Raw genomic sequence first — 20,909 nt, 5'->3', positions numbered from 1 at the left:
CATTTGTCTTTGATTGATAACCATCATAATTTCTTAAGTGTTGGACAGAACATAAATAAAATACGTAAATTCTAATTGATAACTAGCTGTATCAATGTGAGGAGAAAATAATTAGGGAACAAACATTATGAAAGGAGCACAATTGAAAGATTCACGATCATAAGAGAGGCACACGTGTACATCCTCCGTACCTCCACATCATAAAAAAAAAGCGACAGTGAAAATAGAATTCATTGTAAGAAAACGGAAAATCTGAATAACTAGACATCATTTTGTATTTCGTACAACCTGAGAATGTCCTCTGTGGCGGACGGATCACAAAAATAAGTGAGGGGGAGGAAAAAAAACGACCGGATGTAGTAAAACCCTAGATAAAATCGCAGTTTCATTCATTAAGTATGCAAATTTCGTCGGAAAACTTCATGATAGATCATAACCTTAACAACGCTGCTATCATGCTGCAATAATCGATCATAAACAGTAACTTTGTCAGGATAATCATCGAAATACGGTTCACAAGGGATTTGACTATCGGCGAGGTGAAGTCTGACTAACTCGTCAGGTTTAGATGAGTCCTTCAACGGCTGGCGGTTGCAGATATGGCAAGTCTTTTGCATGATGTAGTTCTTCGAATTGGGGACGGTATTCACCGTGATTTCGTCTCCTATCTCGAATCAACTTCACCACGAAGAAGACGAGTACAGCAATAAGAACCACAGCAAGCTGTAACGAGGCTCATATATTTTCAATACAATCGGTAATTGTTTGCTACACATAAATAATCAGTCAGAATTGCTTATCTAATCTTGAACAATTTCAATCCGTCTGTGAAATTTTCTGTTATACACAAGTAACCAGACATATTTGTTTATGTAATTTTGAATAAGGGTTGTCACAGATAAGTTTTACAGTAGCAACTGATTCGAGTTAGCTTCATTAGAATATCGAACTAAGTGGAGATTTCTATATGACTTTTTTATACCACATTTTATCCTTTTCCCTCAAAATTTGCCCTTCACTGTTTAAAATAGCTAGTTTTTGATCTTGAAACACTTCTACTGCGTAGCAAATCATCTCGTTCTATGCCGCTGCTCCATTTCTACTTCAATTGAATTTAGAACAAGCTCATTAATGCAATAAAAAAAGCCCACAGGTGTAATCTACGTGACTACCACCGAAGAAGTCAAGAAAATATCATTTTAAAGTACACGCTACAGTTACTATATTATAGAGGAATAATGCAAATACAAAATCACCAAATTCCCATTATTTATTGCTACTAAGAAGTTCCTAGTACGAAGGAGCACCCTCTATAAACCGCCTTCAATAAACATTTGAATACAGGAACACAATTCGACTTCATATAAAAACATAAAAGTACACTTTTGAAGGGCCGTCCTCTAGATAATGCTATTTACTTAAAGGTCCTACTCCGTTAAAATAGACATTTCTTGAACCTAGTCCTTGGTGATAGGAATTAGTTCGTTCTGATATTTCTGTTTACTGCATCTGTTCCATCAGAAAAGAATATCGAAGTTTTTTTCAGTTCAATTTCTGCGTCTGATATGTATACACTACATGAATTCGGTCAATAAATTTCAAGAGTAAAATAAATAAAATAGAATAAATAGCGTAGATTATCAAAACACTTCCATTAGCGTATCAAACATTTTTGGTAATTAAAAATCTTATCTTAGATGTTCTGTTATTATTGTCAACGCAAAAATCTAGCAGATCTGTTCAGTTGTATCTTAAGGACATTTTCCTGGAATATACAGAGTATTAGTGCCAATATCTCTGAACGACACAAAATCACTTGCTTGCTCTTCTGAATGTCACTAGGTCTTTGTTTTGTTAATTCGTCTCTTGTGTAATACTTAGCATTTGGTTTTGTAAACTATCCTGTTCATTATGTCCGTGAAATGAAACAGGTGGATTTTTTTTTCACTGAACGTATTACTTCCTCTTCTCAAAGTTCAAATCACTGCACGCACATCACTTCATACCCCTCACTAGTGGCCAAGTTGGTCTTGTTTGCTGCCGAACAAGGTAAACATTGGAATTTCCGGTTAACTTTGAGCAGCTTTTGCCGAACGCCTCCCTTGGAACTTCACAACAGGAAAAACAAAACCAGATTCCCAGCTTCAAAAGCGTTTCTATAAATGCCAGACTAATTGTACTATTGACGTTTACTGAGTAAGTTATATCGTAGATTTAACATGTACGAACGTTCATCGTTCCAAAACTACAGAACTCTGCAGTTTTGGAATGATGAACAGTTTTAAAGATTACGTGATGTCTCCAAAGGAAAAATTCATTTAGAAATGAAAAGAAAAACTCACGATGACTCCAATAACAATCAGTGCAATAACTCCTCCGCTTAGGCCTCCACCATCTTCCTGTGAATCCGATAAAGCTGTAGTTGAGTTTTCAGTACTCATAGTGGATTGGGTTGTTCCGTGCTTACGGTATGATGAGGACAACGATGAGAATTGGCGCGGAAGCGACGGACAGACGCAGAACAGCTCCCTCTCGGGAGTGCGACAACCGGCAACGATCGGCGAGAGAGTGGAGGCTGAAAGGAAAAACTGGTAAGAACTCGTACACTTACACGGTCATCTCGTTGAATTCCAGAAAAGTCACCAGGAACGAGAAAAAAAAAAGAAAGGGCGGTGGTCACATTCCATGCAAAAGTTAAACGAATAACGAATTTAATTGAAAAAAAAACTATAGATGGTTTGTATACGTTAATCGCGCTCTATAAAGAATTCTTAGAAGCTTCTATCAAGAGTAATAAGAACTGAAAGCTGATGGAAATATTGTTCACTTAAATGTTCGAAATCATTATGATGAATGATTGGAAATGCCGATTATAGGAAATAAAGAGAGTGAAGAAGGAGAAAGCAAGGAGGTACAGAAAGAGTAGTGTTGCAGCATTATTTCCTTGATTAATTTACATCTGAAACTGCTCTCGAAGGCGAAAACATATTTATCGAACTGTCGTCCGTTTCTATTCAGGTTTCGAGAAGAAATAAGATAAATGTCAGTTCCTACAACGACAGCACTTAACTGATTTGCTAGAAGAACATCTCAACAGACAGTAGGACAGCACGCTACGGTATTCAATTAGAAAACTTTTCAGAAAACAGCGAAGATAACTGGAAGTCACTCTCTTATTGAACATTAGTTTGAACGCCGATTTCGCAACCAAATACATCCTTCTAGCAGAAATCTGTATCAAATTAGGGAAAAAACTTGTGGCCTCATTTAAATTTGTGTACTATCGCGCTTAAGCTTCAAAATCATGTAGATAAGTGGGAACTCATAATTTTCTGCTCGAAAGAACAGCCTAGTGCTCTCTTACTTCAACTGTACTTCAGCAAGGTCACCTCATATCCACCTCTACCTCTTTTCACCACAGAAAAAAACGCAGCTAGCGGAATATTCATCTTACACATGAAATCTGTACTTGAGTGAGATCCTAAATTTGAAATATACTAGTCGAAACTACCTATAACAGATCATTACTTCTTTGCAATTATCATTATAGTATCAAGATCACTGTAATCTCATTTGATTCGCATTTCAATGTTAATATTACAGCAGTGGAGCAGTTTTAGCATGGATAGACCTATAATAAATAGTAACTCTGTAGCCTCTCCTATAAAGTCCTTCCTTTCTGTTTAAAGGTCCTTAATATAAAAATAACTAAGAGATCACGAACTGTAAATACATAGATTCCAATTCAAGCTATTTCGCAAGTATTATATCTATTACTGTAAAATTATCTATTTCCATTACTCTATTATCTATTACTAGTATTATTACTGGAATTCACAGTTTCTGAACAAATGTAGCCCAATGAGAGAACTTTTTATAAAAGAAACACGGCGAGCACATCGTTCTCTTGCTCTCATCCTTTACCATTTTTCTCCGAAGATAAGTTTTCAATATTTTAGGTCACCTAAAAAGATGAAGGTTAGATTTGCCTGTGAAATAAAGAAATACAGATCCTTTTGTTTCAAAAATACGTTGGAAACATAAACAAATCATATTTTCTAGTGTTTCACAAAGCTATCATTCTCAAATGACTTCATTCTCCGTTAAATGGATTCTGGATGCCCCTTCGTTTGAAACCACAGCACTATTGGAATACAACGTCCAAATTCGTTGTATTAACGATTTTCAACGCAGAATGCTAAGAATGGTCAGAAAAACGAAAATTGGATGACCATTCAAGTAGGTTCTTTTGCAACAGCGAAGCTTTCCGGTTTCCGACATCAACGCAAACCTTCAAGGAAGAACTTAACCGCTGACAGAAAAAACAGATCCGGATCGCTGCGGCTGTGAATTTGATAGATCAGCCGAATCCGAATCTAACCCCAGGAGATCGCAAGATATGCAACAAATACTCCTATGTAACGTGATTATCTCTTTCATTCCCTCATTTCTGTAGTGTGAGGAGGCTTTTTTCTTAGATGTATGACATAAACCTGTTGTAATAAACAGTGTCATAACATCTACTAAATTTTGGCACCTATGAATCAAAACTTCTTATTTTTGGAGCTATTCTAGAACTGCCAAGTCATTGTTAAAAATAAACAGTCTGAAAGCTACAACAAAAAAGAAAGTTTAAGGTTGGAGAAAAGGAATTGAACGCCAACGACGAGAAATAGCGATAAGCGGAGCCTGTTGCATAACTCTTTATTTTAGAACTACATAGACGGTGTAGCAGCATTGAAAAGATCCGAGCAGGTAAAAATTCTTCAAGAATAACTAGCAAAACGAAAAAAAATGATATTCATAGCATGTAATGCAGCAAGTGCCGGCATTATAAATATATATACATAGAAGAATCGTACTTGTAGAAACAAAGTCCATAAGATTTTGTAGCATGACCGAGATATTTCTACTATATATGTAGAGGTGAAATTACTGGTCAAATATTGCAACCAAAACGCAAAAACGCGTCAAAGGCGAACTTGATGGATCGTGAAAGTAACGAAAGTGGCGATGATATGAAAACATTTGTGTAATAATGACGTATGTGACAATGCAAGTGAAAACAGTTTTCCTTTTTATTCTAAATGACTGCTCCTAATCCAGATTACAAATTCTTTTCGTTTTCAAGGCAACCACATTGAAAGTGAGAAGTGTACACACTAAGAGCAGGGAGATATTTGTATGAAGAGGTTACGGCAAATAGAATACAATAATAAATGTTGGAGAAATTCAGAATACAATAATAAATGTTGGAGAAATTCCGAACTACTGCTTGATAAAATGTGGTTTAATCCACGAAATTGAAGGACATACGTGGCACAAAATGCGTGGAGGATACGACAAAAGCAAATTTCAATGCTAGGGACGCTTCTACTCTTCACTTGCATAGCGTGATTCACTAAAAAAATTCTTGCCGCCATATTTCACAGCAGTGTTGTAAAGTTAAGTTTGACGAAAAAAATAATAAAATTAAAGAAAAAAGAAAGAGATCAGTTTGTCTTACTTGCTTCACTTCACTTATTCAAAAGGAATACGAAGATGTATTGTATAAAGGAATACTCTTCTATATAAAGATCTTATGAAGTGGATAATTGATGGATAAGTAATAATAACAACGATAGTTATGCTATAGAAAAGGAGTACCACATTTATATTTGGAATTACACTTAAACAATGACACAACCACAACAGAGCAGAGGCACACATAAAAATTTTTCAAGCTCTTTTTACTTGAATTTGGATAATGTCCATTGGGAATACTGGTGCTGAAGGCCAACACAAAAAAAAGGTTATAAATCTAGTTGAACACTGCAGATATCGTGAATTTTTCCATCCCGGTTTCCATGGTAACTTGAGTATGCTCAAGGCTATTCAGAAGGCACATATTTGTTCGCAGCATGCTTATTAGCATAAATCTCTCCTGGATAGCTTTGAAATTTGAATGACCATAGTTAATTTTTCAAACTAAACTTTGTACTATATCAAAAAGCATATAATGTGAGGATCAAGGTATCCTGCGCATTAGAAGAGAGATCCTTCACCCTACTATGATTGGGAACGAAGTGATTCCTCCGGATTATCACAATTGTCACATTTGTTGCCATACCTCTGTCAATTTACCTATCCTGACAAATAATTTTTAAGTGAAGCAACTTAATATCAAGTTTCCTAGCAGCTCTTCTATTACTAGCACAGAAAAAGTGGAAAAAAGGTAAGGTTAAATACTCGAAGCTCCACAGAGTCCGATCACATGGCCTGTAGCCAATTTTTACTCATTCCATCAAAGAAAGAAAAGAGCTTTCTTCTAGGGAGTGAAGAGTCAAGTCAAGGAATCCGTGATGACAATCCAGGAACGATCTTCTTCCCTGGACCATTTCGACTGAATCAGCTGAAATAGCTAAATCAGTGCTGAGTGGGCTGCGATCGCGATTAAAGCACTATAAAGGTCACACAACAATATCGGAGAAACGATAGAATAAGCTATTGTGCTCCTCGAAACTACTTGTTCTTTTTCCTCAGCACATCCTGAAGCGCTCTCAAGCAGTCTCCTGAGCTCATCCAGGACATTCATGGCGATTTTTCTGGTAAAAATGAAGAGCAAAAAAGCATCGAAATTATTCTTCTCCATAGGACTCATCGAGGGCTCATGAAAAAACAATGTGCACATTTTCGCCTTATCAAATAAACAAGTCAGGAGAATGAATCGTGTTTCAGGAAGCACTTGAATAAGAACAGTAGCAGCGTTTCTTCTTATAAGGACAGAATAAAATGATATGAAGGAATAAATATCGCTCACAAGCAAGGGAACATAAAAGAAATAAAGAGAAACCACGACTTCATGTTCAACAGACTTGTGCTAGTGCTGCATGTACGTATTTTGAAAAAAAACGTAACGCATGAAAAATTCTACATTTAGGCATACTTGCAGATGTAAAACTATTCGACTACTGCGATCTTAGCATAGGTGTATTTAGAAACGATTTTTAGAAAAAAAATTAAAATGAGAAAAAAGCAGAACCAAAAGCAGAAAAAGATGCCAATAACGCATCTTTTCTGCTATATGAGCATGAATTTCGAGCAAGACAAAAGGTTTACGAAGGTCTGAGAGAAATACTCCGAAATTCCGATGCTCAGCAGGTAATTTTAAAGTCAATTCCAGTAGAATGTGTATAAGAAAAATAAGAGCGACGCCTGTAGACTTACGCACATAACCCGCTAACCCGAGCAAACAAATCCTTTTCGTAGATAGACATATAGAACTATGATGGCTTTGGTGGAAACTCCATCCGTGAAGCACGCCAGGAAGAAATAATCAAACTCATCCGGAGGAAATTACTTCTGTATGCTTACATCCATTATAAGTGAAAAACTGGAACTCGAACAAAAGCAAATTCTTCAAAACTTTTTCATTAGACGACAGTTATAAATACTGAAAAAGTAAAAAAAAATGACAAAACAGTGCACAGAATTCGAGAATAAGATCTCGGAAAGAAGGAAAAGGATTTTTTCAGAAGCAGGAAATGAACGACGAAAGTACGTTCTACTGCAACTCAAGAGCTTAAAAAATAAATGCAGTGATAGACCTCACTGGAATCTCATATAACTCTTCCAAGGTGATCTTATCCTCGCTTTAAGAGTGAAGCAACGTTTGACGCCGACACAACAGGAACGGTCCACGGGGAGCAATTGAACAAATTGTGTCGGTCTCACAACTATGAAAGACTACACGATTCATGGAGGTTGTGAACGAGCGAAACATGAGATGTCACAAGTAATGGCCGTATTAGCTAGATTTGACAAGTTTCCCAAGACGACGCTTAGGGAAAAAATTGACTAAGGTCGCCGTCTCTGCCACCGCTCCACATATTTCGTAGTTTTTTCTTCGTGGAACGCTAAGTAACAACGGCAATTACCTGTGAAGAAGTCAGTCATGAAAACAACACGTGCTGCGACTTCAACGGGATTGTTGAAATTCTAGCCACTACACAATTTTCCAAGCAATGATGATTATCCTTGAAGGTAGCATTAACGGAAACTTCCGCCGTTCAGTTTTTTCAATTAAAAGGTAAGATTCGGGTTGTGGTCTGCGGCTGTCACAGTAAAAACGAGAAAACGTCTCTTATAACTCAAGAATGGAGAAAACGTTAGAAGTATTTAATAAATCAGTTCACCAAACGAGGCAACTCCCTCCTGTAATAAAAGTAGCTAAATTGAAATATCTGACCTTAAGAACTAAAAAAAAAAGTTCAAAAACCCCTCAAATTCCTTACACTTTTCTAAGTCACAGTTTTTCAGTCTATGTACCTATCAAATTCCCCCAAGAAGTGAAAGGAGGAATTCTGATGAGAATTAACTTGAGCAGAACGACAAACACTATGTTGTTTCACTATCACATAAGAGAAACACGACGAATATCAAAAATTAACTAGAAATAAATGATAAAAGTGAACTGAAATTCAAATACACAACCTATGCAGCAGACAACTTAATGAAGGTCTCGAATCATAAAATTTTCATGAGCTCCATATCTCTCATTTGTATCTACCAAATTCAAAGGAATTCCAGTTACGAGGCACTATCACTGTCCTGTCAGCGCTTGCGTAGTTTCAACAGAAAAAAACTTCACCGTTCTCAGTGCTACCATGTCATCAATCGATAAGTGCAATAATCTGGGGTTTACTTCGAAAAAATGTCTGAAAGATGTTTGTGTGCAGTTCCGCTAGTTTTCAATGACTTCTCGGTGTGATTTGGTTATCTTTTCATCCGTCTAAAAAGTGAAGAAAAAAAAACAAAGTACTGAAATTATTTACCACCTTTGGTACAAAAAAGCAAACTCAGAGTTGTAAAACATTCAGATATATTTCTAACTCCCGTTCAAAGCACCAACTTAATTCTTACATCAGAATTCAAGGATGCTCTTGTTGTGAGCTAAAAAGCAAAAATAGAGGAGCGGATTGAAAAAAAGTGATTCTGTCAAGCGTACAAGTGCAAGACAGATCGATTATCACAAATTCAGACAACGAAATTGTTTTAATAATTAAATGTTAAATAGGATCAATTGAAACGCAAATAAACAATTAAATCAGTCCGAAAGAATAGTTTATCAAGTCTTCATGAATTAATCAATGAAAGAAAACAGAAAAAGTGAGAACATTGGCCAAACTGCTGATTATTGGTGGTCAAATCGGCGCATAGAGATCAAATGCTTTGATCAGACCAACAACAATAAATGATTAAAAGTTCAAAAATTACATATTTATCTGTAATTTAAAGCTGAAAAAGTAGACGTGGATGAATTATGTATAGTATAGATAACTACTGTGAAACCAACAACTTAATAATTCCTAGACGAGAGAAGTCGTCATCGGATTCGCTCGGATGGCAATCGATCAACTCTCAACGTAGATCTCAATGAATTTTCCATTTTGCAAGAATTTCAAAAAACATCCGATACAGAATCATTCTTGGTAGTGAATTCAAATCATCAATTATTGCCGAGTATATGACTCATAACCGATTTCAGTTAACAAGGAGGTGCCTCCTCGATGAATCAATAAAGTCACAATGAAACGGGAAAATTTATCTTAACAATTCCTATGAAATTTGATAAATTTGAATCTGATATCATAATAAATTTTGATACATTCAAGAAAAAAAAACATGTAAACGTTAACAGCATGCGGGAATTCATGGGAAAAATGTATCGGATCGTGTCAAAATTAATTCAGTTTTCGTATGCACGCAAATGATCGATATCAGTACTGATTGCGCTGAAAGCATATTGATTACGCTATTACGGGTGAAACTATCGCTTAGAGATATTTACACGAATGATCTATAGATTACATATACAGTAATCTATTGAGTGAGAGAGAAAAAAATCTGATCATAATCGATAAAAAGTCGATCGTCACTCTTTTCAACGGTGGCTAAACTCAACAAAAAATGAAGAGCATGGATAGAAGTGGAGGAAAAGGAGTTTCTCATGGAGACGAGAAGAACGTAGAGCATTACACATATGAATGAAGAATACAGAAGTTCTTCTAACGATATTCCAACGTCTACAGTCTCATAAAAGAACGACACGAGAAACGACCGCACCCCATTGACGTCGCCGCTCCTTTTACTGAATCATTGAACACTTAGTGACGTTCGAAAAGCCGGTTGAACGCCTTGCAACAACTACAGTGAATTCCACGCTGGACCACTTCATTTAGATTGATTCAAGCCTAATTTTTTTCCTTCTTAAAGAATTCAACAAAAAAAAAAGAAAATATAGTTTGGTACACTTAAATCCCAACGAAAAAACATTGATATGCACTCGTATAAACGCCATAGATTTCATTACATTCCTACATTTTTCTATTAATTTTACAATATAAGGTGTAAAAATTGTGCTAAAAGATATACTAACAGTTGTCTGAAATTATCACCTTTATCCAGAGAGGAAGAAAAAAGTTTTTTTTTGTTGAATCCGTTTCTACTTTGAAGAATTCACCAATATTTCTTATATGTGATTGTGAGAGCAACGTACCAACATTAACCAGAGCTTCAGAATATCCGTATTCTTAAGAGATATAATTCCCTTTCTGCAGCAAATGCAAAACTCTGGACATAAATTACAAGGAAAGTAAAAAACAGAGGAATGAGCCTCTAATAAGAAACAAAGTTGTCCGATTTCTTGTTTCTGGTCCTCATATCTAGGCTTCAGCACATTTCCAGAGTAGGCCAAAGAATCCATGGGTCTGAGAACAATGCAATGAATAAAATTCAAGAATATTTTGAGCTGTTAGGAGCAAAGATAATTTCAGTTCTATTACGAAATAAATTCATAAATCAGACTCAGTTGCACTATATCACCTTATTCAAATTAGATCAGTACTGTAGAGGTCTGAAGTCCCACATATGTCTAAAAGAAAAAAAAACTACAATTGGTAAAAAGAAACAGGCAAACAAAAAAAGCTTTGTTATATCACTGCGACATAAATTACACATGTGTGTAATTTGTAATTAAGGATACTGAATTCCTAGAATATCTTTATGAAATTCTATGGAGTGTAATGATTCACGTTCTCTTCTGCTATTCTTCTCTCCTTTTGAAGCAGGATGGCTCAAGAAAGAAATTCCAAAACGATGAATCTTCAGCAAACGATGAAAGAAGAACGGTTTATAGAGCAAAAAAAAGAATCAACTAAAACTATAAAATAAATGGAAAATAAAGGCATCGTTATGTTGGATAGTGCAGTGATTTCTCTAACATGGACCCTTGCAACTTTATCGATCGGCAATCGTTAGATCATTAGAGATTCTTTGACGATGAAAACACCTATTTCAATAGATTCCTATTCATCATAACTTTGGAATTACTCATTTTTTAGTGAAAATAATAGTAGATTAACCTTGTTCACCATCAAATCAAATTCGCATTTCCAGAACAGTTTTCATACGGCAGAAGACGAATTCTAGCGTTGTGCCTAGTGTGTTCGCTTCACAATGACCGATTATTATCTTCTTCTTATTCAACATGGACCAAATTTCTCCACTTCAATAGCAAACATAATGAAGAACGTGTAGAATTGACTATTGTTTCGGAACATAAAGAGAAATCGGGAAATATTTGCGCACTTCTATGCAAAACATTGCGCTATAAGTGCATCTTCAGCGCAGCTTTTATGGAAGAAAAATCCAACAATTCACATTGGTGTGCATTGTAATATGATACACAGAAAAAATAGGACATAGCGCAACATTCGTCAGAGATTGTGACTTCACGTGGTCAGCCTGTATTTGCACAGCCAGAACGTAAATTTGCTGTTAAAACAAAGTTAGAAGTGTTCACTGGTTGTTGAAAATAACTACATAGAGTGAGGAAACGTCACAGTTTAAACTTGAACTTTCTGAAGACTTTCGAAGATTATCCTGAGAAATTGTAAATATTCACTAAAAAAAAATCAATTTTAAAGCGAACACTCCAACAGAGTGTCAAAAGAAACTCCTTGAAAGTGCAAAAAACCTGTAACCGTCCTAATCGTAAAAATAATTTGTTGCTGTTATGCTGTTTTTTGTTCATTATTAACAAAGTATAAAAAAGTAAAGAGGAAACACATGTAAATGAAAGTAAAGGGCGCCTTAAGTCGTAGGACAAGGATAAGATGGTGAAAAAATTGACAAACAAAATTAAAAAGAAATCAAATTAACGGAAGTTAATGGAAAAAATATATCTATGCAAATATATTGCTTAAAAAAGGTGATATGTTGATTTTTAGTAGGTTTTTGAACAGTTTCGTAGCTCGGTTTCGCGAAGAAATTCGCCAAAGTGAAGGCGCAGTCAGTAGGAGTGAATCTGCGGAAATGATGGCTGTGTATTTCTCTTCTAACTTTTCAATTCGCTCCGTCACCTGTTTGAAAACTACTTTAAATCTCTGCACACAGAAATAAAATGACACACAGAGAATAGAACAAATCACATCACATGCAAACATTCAAAAACATCTTCGGACAAAGCAGTTATGGAATATTGCAATACATCTGTACAGGAGAACAAATAGTAATGATGGCGGCAAAATTTCAAGCATAAAAACTTTTGGTCAATGATTTCTGCGGGTTCCTAACGAGATATTTTTCTCCGACAAGTCTGACTCTACAAGATCGTATGAAACAAATGTTTTTCACGAACACGTACCACGTAACTGTACAGTTTGAATAACATCAATTTTGTATGCAGGAGAATTTATAACAGATAAACTATGAGTGAGGAGACAGAATGTCGAGCAAACATCTCGGATTACTAAACAGGCCGGTGTGAACGTTCGATAACGTGAGTTGAGAACGTTGGTTGGGCGAGGAACAAACAGGAAACAGCAATGCTGATGCTACTTACTTGTTACACAATGACTCACTAAAACCACATCAAGGTACTTCACCTGAAACCACGTGAGATCATTGAACTAAGATGAAGAAGAAAAAACATTGCGCGGCACCTAAAAACTCTCCACTTCTGGGATTTGTGAGAATTGCACGATTAAGATAGCGCTTAGGAAAAGCAAACGTAAAATAGTCTGGACTTAGGTGGGAAAACTATCGTAGTGAATCCTGAAAGCAAAATTGTTCCCGAGTGTGCAAAAAGTCCAATAAACAGTTTTGAACGAAACGTCAAATGAAGCATCGAAGCAATGAAAAGCAGAATCGATATCAGGACTATCCACAATTGCCTGACTGTTTGCGTTTACCAATCCATATCTGATAATAGTGAACTATGTGTTTTCTGTAAATATCCAATCGACATACTACTAGCAATAACAGGGCATATACGCAAACATGACATCATAAAAGTCCAGGAAATTTGGTTGGTATCTGCACTGACACGGATATTCGTACGCTAACACAAAGATGCGCATTATATTTGTCGGAAACGCTGTGAATTTCACAAAATGTTATTTTGAATCGTTAATGTATTGTGAGAGGTGAATATTTGAGGTGTTTGACTCGACAATGAGGTAAATGTGAAATAGGCGGTTTCGACATATAGGTGTTGACGGACGTTGATCGACTTACACAACACCGCCGTCACAATGTTTACCCACTTGCTTCGGCTTCTATAACAAGCCAGTGGTGTTCGAAATTAAACGCACGGCTTAGTATCACAATGAAAAATCCTTTCAATAATTCACGTTACCAAAAAAATGGAAAAAGAGAGGTTAATTTTGAAGCGTTGATCTACCATTTGACCGACGCACATCAATACATTTATCGATTATGTACAACCAGTTCCGCTCAAATGAATGGAATTCTTTCATGGGTGCGATAGGGAGGAGCCGAACCCTCCTCAGGTGAAGGAAGTCTAGCTCATGGGGTGCACCTCAAGTCACGAGGATCCCTTAGCCACCCGTCCAGAAGTGAAGGTGGTCGGAGCACCGGCCCCAAGTATCGCATCCATGAATTCTATGGAAAATCAATAACTAACACAATAATAATACAATACTGTAGTAATAGATTATCGTAGAAAACAATATTTATATTTCCTAAAACCGCCCAGTTTCTTTTCCTCAAACATGTTTACTGGATTGAATCTCTACATCAGAAACACTATCGTTATTTTATCAATTTCCTATGCTATTATTTTATTTCTTTTGAGGTATTAGAAGTCTCATAAAGAAAATCTACGGTTTATTATTCAAAAATTAGCAATTCTTGACAACTGAAAGCTGAAAAATGAGGTATGATAACTAATTTTTCTAAAAGATCTTCAATGTTCGCTGTTCAAATGTTAGATGTCAGGACAACCAAGTGTACTAGCATATTTACGAGACGTTTTGAAAAAAATTAGGTCCAACAGCCGCTTGACCGCTTTTGAGCAACTACAGTCGCATTGTACTTTATTACTCAGAAATCGATTATATTATATTGATCTAGAAATTAACAAAAAAATAAATCAGCATTTAAAAAAAATAAAAATACTACCTTGTAGAGAAAGAAAGACACTTTTAAATAAATATTACATAACGCAAAACTACCTTTTGCTGAGTGCAAGCTTAAATTAAAAAAAAAACCGCCCTTACTTTCGAATTAACAAAATAAACAAAACAAATTGACCTCTGCAATTTAGTACTACATTATGAAGCGGTGTCTTTATTTACAATGTTTCTATTTAGACACATTTTCAGAGGGAAAACAGAAATGATTGGAAATAAAAGTAAAGAGATGATCAATGTTGTTAATAATGAACAGAGAATCCTTAGAATCACGTGCCTACACGGACTACATACTTCAACAGGTGGGAATTTTCAAAAAAAAAAAAAAAAGAAAATAAAGCATCTACTCTCTTGTGTACTTCTACGAGTTATGATGTTTAGTTCTCCAGCAAGAAAAAGGGAATCCCAAAAATTGGATGAGTTTGAAGGAGTTTCATCGAAATATACAAGTTAAATATGAGTTAGCATCAACCATTAACTAATAATGCTACAGTACATACAGTATCTCTGGCAAACTATCCTCCCAGCATAAAACTAGTACACGATTAGAGTTTAATGATAACTTTTTAATTCTATGTTGAAGCCTTTGAAACATCTGGAAACGGTAAAGTCCGTGGAAACTCCGTTTATTACCGAAGATCCTATCTTTGAATTGTAGTCGGATAGTAAAACAACTTGAAACTTTGTAGGAAAGTTATGTACATATGTATGACTTCAAAAAACAGTAGTAACCTCTTTTTAATTGCATAAATTAAAGTCTTAAATAGAAAGAATAGAATCCCTGCTTCAACAAACTGTAAAGATGGTCCGCAAATTGAAAGGAAATTGTAGAAAATGAAGGAAAGCACATTTCAACGTGAAAAAAAGTCTTTTTTAAATTTTTTTTTTAACTTGGAGGACGGACGCACCAAAAAGCCAACAAGAACTGAACTAGCTTTTCGTCTTGAACATTTTTGTTCCGGACAATCATCACCTTCTGTTTGAAGGGTTTTTTTTCTCGTTTAAGACTTAGCAAACATTCAAATACACTCGAAATTTTAGCTTAAGCAAATTAATTTTGTTCAGTGCCATGTATTTCAACCAGAAACGACAAGACAACAAAATTTCAAGCATAAAAAGTAATTAATTCCTGTACCCTTAAATGTCGTCTTATTCAAACAATCCACTGGTACTGAATTCACTGCGCTATAAACCTACCAGAGTGATTAATTTTTGTAGAAAATATTGGTTTTAGAAAGAAAATGTGACGGTCACATCTAGATTTTGATTTACTGCCGTCTCGTACAACTCAATTATACGTTCTCCCATAAAAACACAGCCATCCACTTAAGTTTATGATAGCTATGTATGTACGCACGAAACAGGTCTTCCTGTAACGGGAGAATTTTGCCTCAATTCATCATCGGACACTCAGTGAAGATGTTGACACAGTTTTGCTGAAAAATGAGCAAACAGGTGAGTGAATGCTCAATATTTCTCAGTCATCTTGCATACGTGGGTTGGAGCCTCAAAAAGAAAAAAAAACAGACTTTTATTCAAAATTTAACAACAGCTAAAAGTGTCCAATGTAAACGCTAAAATCAGAAGTACGTACAAAGTTTTGCAAAAATTTTAGGCCTATATTTGTCATCGAGAACAGAAATATTTGCAAAAATCTCTTCATTGTACTTTCTCTTTACAAAATTCTACGAGATTTCTACTATCGTAAACTCCAAAATGACCTTCGAACTGCATATAATTGAAATTATTTAAAATGAATTAATGAATTATTGGATGATGTAAGCAGTTAATGAAAATGTAGCAATTTAGACACTTTATTTTTTTCAGTCATTCAAGTTGTAAAGTGAATTCACCTTATCAGTGTTTTTCTTTTTGTTAGCTCCCAGATAAGGAACGTCCGCCGCAACAATTCGGTCCATAGCCAAGAGCGGTGATGTAAGAGTACTTCTGGGAATCACTTCTCGTATCAAAATGAGGACTTGAAAAAGAAAAACGTAGGTTCGAGGACAGGAAGCTTTCAAAATGAGCAAACTCAGTAAGATTTGGGAAAAAATAAGCTTGTGTCGAATGAGTTCTGGGAAAAATAATGTCCACAGTAAAAAAAAAAATTCGATTTGAAATACACGCATATCTCGTTTGAGTTCATAAATAAATATGGTATAAATATGGTAATAATTGAGCAAGTTCCTTAGTAGAAAAATCAATAACTATCGTAAATGATCGTGAAGAAATCAGATGTACTTCAATACATAGTCTTGTCAGTAACTGTACATATTTTTTATGGATCTCGTGAGTGCCAAGTTATTGGAAGTGTGTAGTTGCTATTGAAAGATGGGACCGTCTGATACAATAAAAAAAGGACTAGCATCGCAACATTTTGTGAAAATTTTCCTTCAAAAAGTAGGAATAATAGTAATAGTTGAGTAATAATAACCAAAAACGGTACTTCTTCCACTTTGATTTCTTCATTAATAAACTGGCTACGTGTTGAGCACAAATATAAATATAAATATAAATATAAATATATATGCAATAAATGTAAAACCAAAAACTGTACATACATATTTGCCTCAACACCCCAAATTGTTTTTTTTTTTGTTCGTGTGCTCACTATAATTTCCTTTTGGATTAACACATATCTAACTCACGGAGGCTTTCACATTCAATTGAATAAACCTCAGCTAAGTTTTGCTTAGGAATTCGTGTTTATACAAAGTGGCAATTATACGAGAACACATCCCCCTTCAAAACACTGCCAGATTAAGAAGAAACTCACGACATGTCTGGAATGTTACTAGTTTGGAAAACACAGGAAAGAAGAGAGTTATTTGAAAAAAAAAGATAGTACAAGACGGGCTTGGGATGATCGTTTCCACTAAAAACTAGTAATGCAAGTGCCATTAGTTTCTCGCTACGTAAACGTGATTGGTTCATTACCAACCGTCCTTCAAGAACAAGAAGTGAAATTAGCTTCTTTTTCTGAGAGAATGTTTCATGAGGACAAAAAAAAACTCCACTAAAGAGAGCTTGTTGATGGAGATGAAAGGAAGAGCAATTGAAAAAGATCTTTTCCAGCAAACTTCCATGCTTCCGTAAATCCCTTTTGATAATAAATTATTACATTATCAAGCAGTGTTGAGTCAAAACAGATGCCAAACCTCAAGAAAATATCTAATTTTATCTCTGACTTAATGAGCAACTCATAATATTCCATTCATAGTGATACCTACAATTTTTACTTGATTAATTTCACGAAAAAAAGAGAAAAAGAAAAAGAATACGCAAATAAATAATAGATGACTGTATAGGAATAAATGAACAACTCTTTATCAGTTGTATTGCTTGCGTAACATGATTCATTGGTCTCATGTGGAAAAAAATCGAACCGTTTAAGCTGTTTGTGAACTTCTTGGGTACAGATCGATTCGTCATCTATTCAATTATTTGAATTAAATTAATTAAAGGTTAAAATTCATTTGATGGAAAATTCAGATGGATTTTATCTGTAAATGTTAAAGATAGGATGAATGACGTAAATGTGAAGCTGTCCAAGGGATGTTTCTATGAAGAGACGGTGTTAGGGTGAGAGGAAATGGCATCGGAAAACGAGTTCCTCAATGGGGGGTAATTATGATAGTGCGTGATTGAGACAGAAACACACCCTGTTTACAGCAATAGTGGGGAAAATGTCTTTGATACTCTCTACAAAAACAATTGAACGACAATCACTCATGTCGGTCTTTTTTTGTGGTAAATGATTAACAGTTTCGTCGAATCCACGGTCTATTTCAGTTCGTTTACTGCTTCCGTAAAGTTACTGTAGAATCAATATTCGCAACAAATAAACCTAGCAGAATTTCTAAGCAATCATTACGGAAAAAAAGCAGACCACATACCGAGAAAGCATTGTACGTGCTCGTAGCATAACATGTGACTACATGGTGGTGATTCTGCACAACTTGTTGTCTCAGCTATCAGGAGATACGGTTCAGCGTCACATATGTCCATATTACCTGAGATTTCCATAAATAATTTAGGAAAGGAAGAAATAAACGCAATAAAAATAACTTGTAAAGTGAACAGAGCAAAGAATATGGAGTTTGATGACACAGTCCAGTTGTTTTTCAACTCGTGTTCCAGCAACAAACCAGAAAATGATAGTAGATTTTAAGTTATATGTAATTAGGAATATAGCAAAGAAAAAAACCTCGCAACATTAAGTTTTATGGGATTTTACTAGATCTTGATTTTTTTTGAAACGTAAATGAGAACAAATGGGCGCCAATGAGCACATAGTCGGCGTCAAATATGTTCAACCTGGGGAGCGCAGCGCGTCCACCACAACGCCCAACTCTTCTGCTTGATATGCATTACTTCTTCCCTTTGCCCTGAACCAATCGCTTCCGCGCCGACCTCACTGTATTGGAATTGGTTCCGTTTTACACAAACAAAAATGTTTACCAAACAATATTTTATTGTTTATACCCTTTAAAAAAGAAGACTCCAACTCAACATCAATTTTTCAAGACCTATTTCCTCAAACTATTACCTAGTTCACAAACTCATTTACATCCCTTTTGAGATTTTTCAGCTTCAACAGCTCTTTTGCAACCAAACCGTGGAATTAACATGTAGGAATCGATAGGTGGTTTCCATAAGCACCATTAATGACGATACTAGGTAAGATTTCAGGTGAATTATAACAAGAGGAGTCTAAGAGATTCTCTCTGACATATAAAAACGTGGCATCGATTAACTGTCTTCTTAAAGTCTCAAAGAGAGATTTATTATAAAAGTTCCACAGTTTTAAATACGTTATATCTTCATCCAATAAATGCAAATTTTATCAAAATTTAGATTATCTTCAGATTTTTTTTTGTCTTTTCCGTCATTGAATTATCGAAGGTCAACTGAGTTAGTAGAATAGACATGGAAACAGAAACTAAAAGCAAAAAGCCACGAATAACTGGAAAAATGAGTTAATGTGCGATTTCGTGTTTGCTGACATCCAAATAATCTATTTAAAACATAAAAATACATGGGTTATCCTTCTGAATTAAGGATATCTAACAAAACTGGCCGAGTTAGGAAGAATACAATCAGTGTGGAACACGTTCGAATTTTACGATGCGACTCATCAAGGTCGTCTCAACAGCCAACATTCACATATGAGCAGCAGCAGAAGGATCGACATTGGTCGCACTCTGGATGCTCAGCAAATTTTTCCTTGACATATCATGGAATAAAGTGCAACAACCATGGAAAATTAGAGAAAAATCGGAAGAAACTGTGGGTCTGTGCTCAACTGAGAAAAAACCGGAAGAAGTTGAGAGTCGTGTTCTTTTTTGCTTTCATTTCTTTATTTTGTTCAATTTTTTTTTTGCTTTAGTTTGAACTTCATCATTAGAAATGGGCAGCAGTTAATTTTATGAAGGCATGACCTCTATCATTCTAATCTAGGACTGAACCTAGAAATCGATCAAAAAACCATTCGTATCCTGACTTATCTGCGATTACAAATCAGCTGGTCTGCCGCACACGTTAACTAACGAATATATGATATTTGACGTAAATAAAGTGTTAAAGAACCGAATTACTGGTTACAGATTTGTAAAGTTCACTACATATACATTTCTCGTCCACAAATCTCAATATTTGAGAATTCCAAGGTGTTCAGAGTTTCATGGATGTGTTAACTTTTAAATTAAGTGAGAAAGGCGCATTTTCAATTGGAAAGAATTTACTTACTTATTGAAAAAAAACACATTATCAGTGTAGAAGAACTCGTAAAAAGATAACATATCGAGAAATCGTGAGCCCAATTGTCTATCGGTTTTGCAGTAACTTTCGCTTAGTTCACTCTGGATTAATAAAGAACTATGTAAGTTTACGCAAAAATACAGCAAATCCCCTCACATACGACTATTTCAAGCTCTTTTTTTAAAGGAAATTCACTTAAAAAGTTTATTTATACATATCGAATCCTCGATCCATAAAAGAAACGACTAAAGAGCAAAGCGACCACCAGTTAGGCTACTAAAGAATAGTTTTCACGAGAATACAAACAAAAGCGGTGCCGACAAGTGGGATGTGTTCACGAACGAGGTTGAGAGGTCGTCATGTCACATCGCCAATCGCATACATGCGTTCCAGAGGTGAGGGATTGCGGAATTCGCAAAAAAAGATGGCTTTAAAAATTGGTTCACACTTACGTGCGACGCCGAACACAGTTCTCGATAAATCATAAGAGAATCGTAGAATTAACATTTACATAAATCCGAATAGATTTGTTCAAATCAATAAATCATGATTTAACCGATGTCGTACGATATGATCTCGAAGAATCGATTGAGAACTAGACGTTTCCCCTCAACCGAACCAACATCTTTGAATTGTGTAGAAGTTAAGAGACCATGGATTACATTAAGGGAAGAA

At 35.4% G+C, this 20,909-nt stretch overlaps 1 protein-coding gene across 2 annotated transcripts; it reads right to left on the bottom strand.

Annotated features, from left to right (window-relative positions):
* Positions 1–564: 564 nt before the first annotated feature.
* On the bottom strand, positions 565–19,668 carry RB195_026235 (uncharacterized protein; the record flags this gene model as incomplete). 2 transcript variants are annotated; one of them, XM_064214692.1, is made up of 4 exons in its annotated part: positions 565–723; positions 2,343–2,575; positions 18,371–18,487; positions 19,641–19,668. In XM_064214692.1, the coding sequence occupies 4 exons, from the start codon at positions 19,666–19,668 to the stop codon at positions 565–567; spliced, it is 537 nt and encodes a 178-aa protein (XP_064070573.1). The 2 variants fall into 2 exon arrangements, with proteins under 2 accessions (XP_064070573.1, XP_064070574.1); XM_064214693.1 differs by lacking the exon at positions 19,641–19,668 and having other exon boundaries at positions 18,371–18,482.
* Between the last annotated feature and the right edge of the window lie 1,241 nt (positions 19,669–20,909).

The sequence above is a fragment of the Necator americanus genome, chromosome X (assembly GCF_031761385.1).
Source record: "Necator americanus strain Aroian chromosome X, whole genome shotgun sequence".
Taxonomy (NCBI): Eukaryota; Metazoa; Nematoda; class Chromadorea; order Rhabditida; family Ancylostomatidae; genus Necator; species Necator americanus.
Note: the sequence above shows the minus strand (reverse complement) of the source record. Positions and strands in the feature narration are given on the sequence as shown.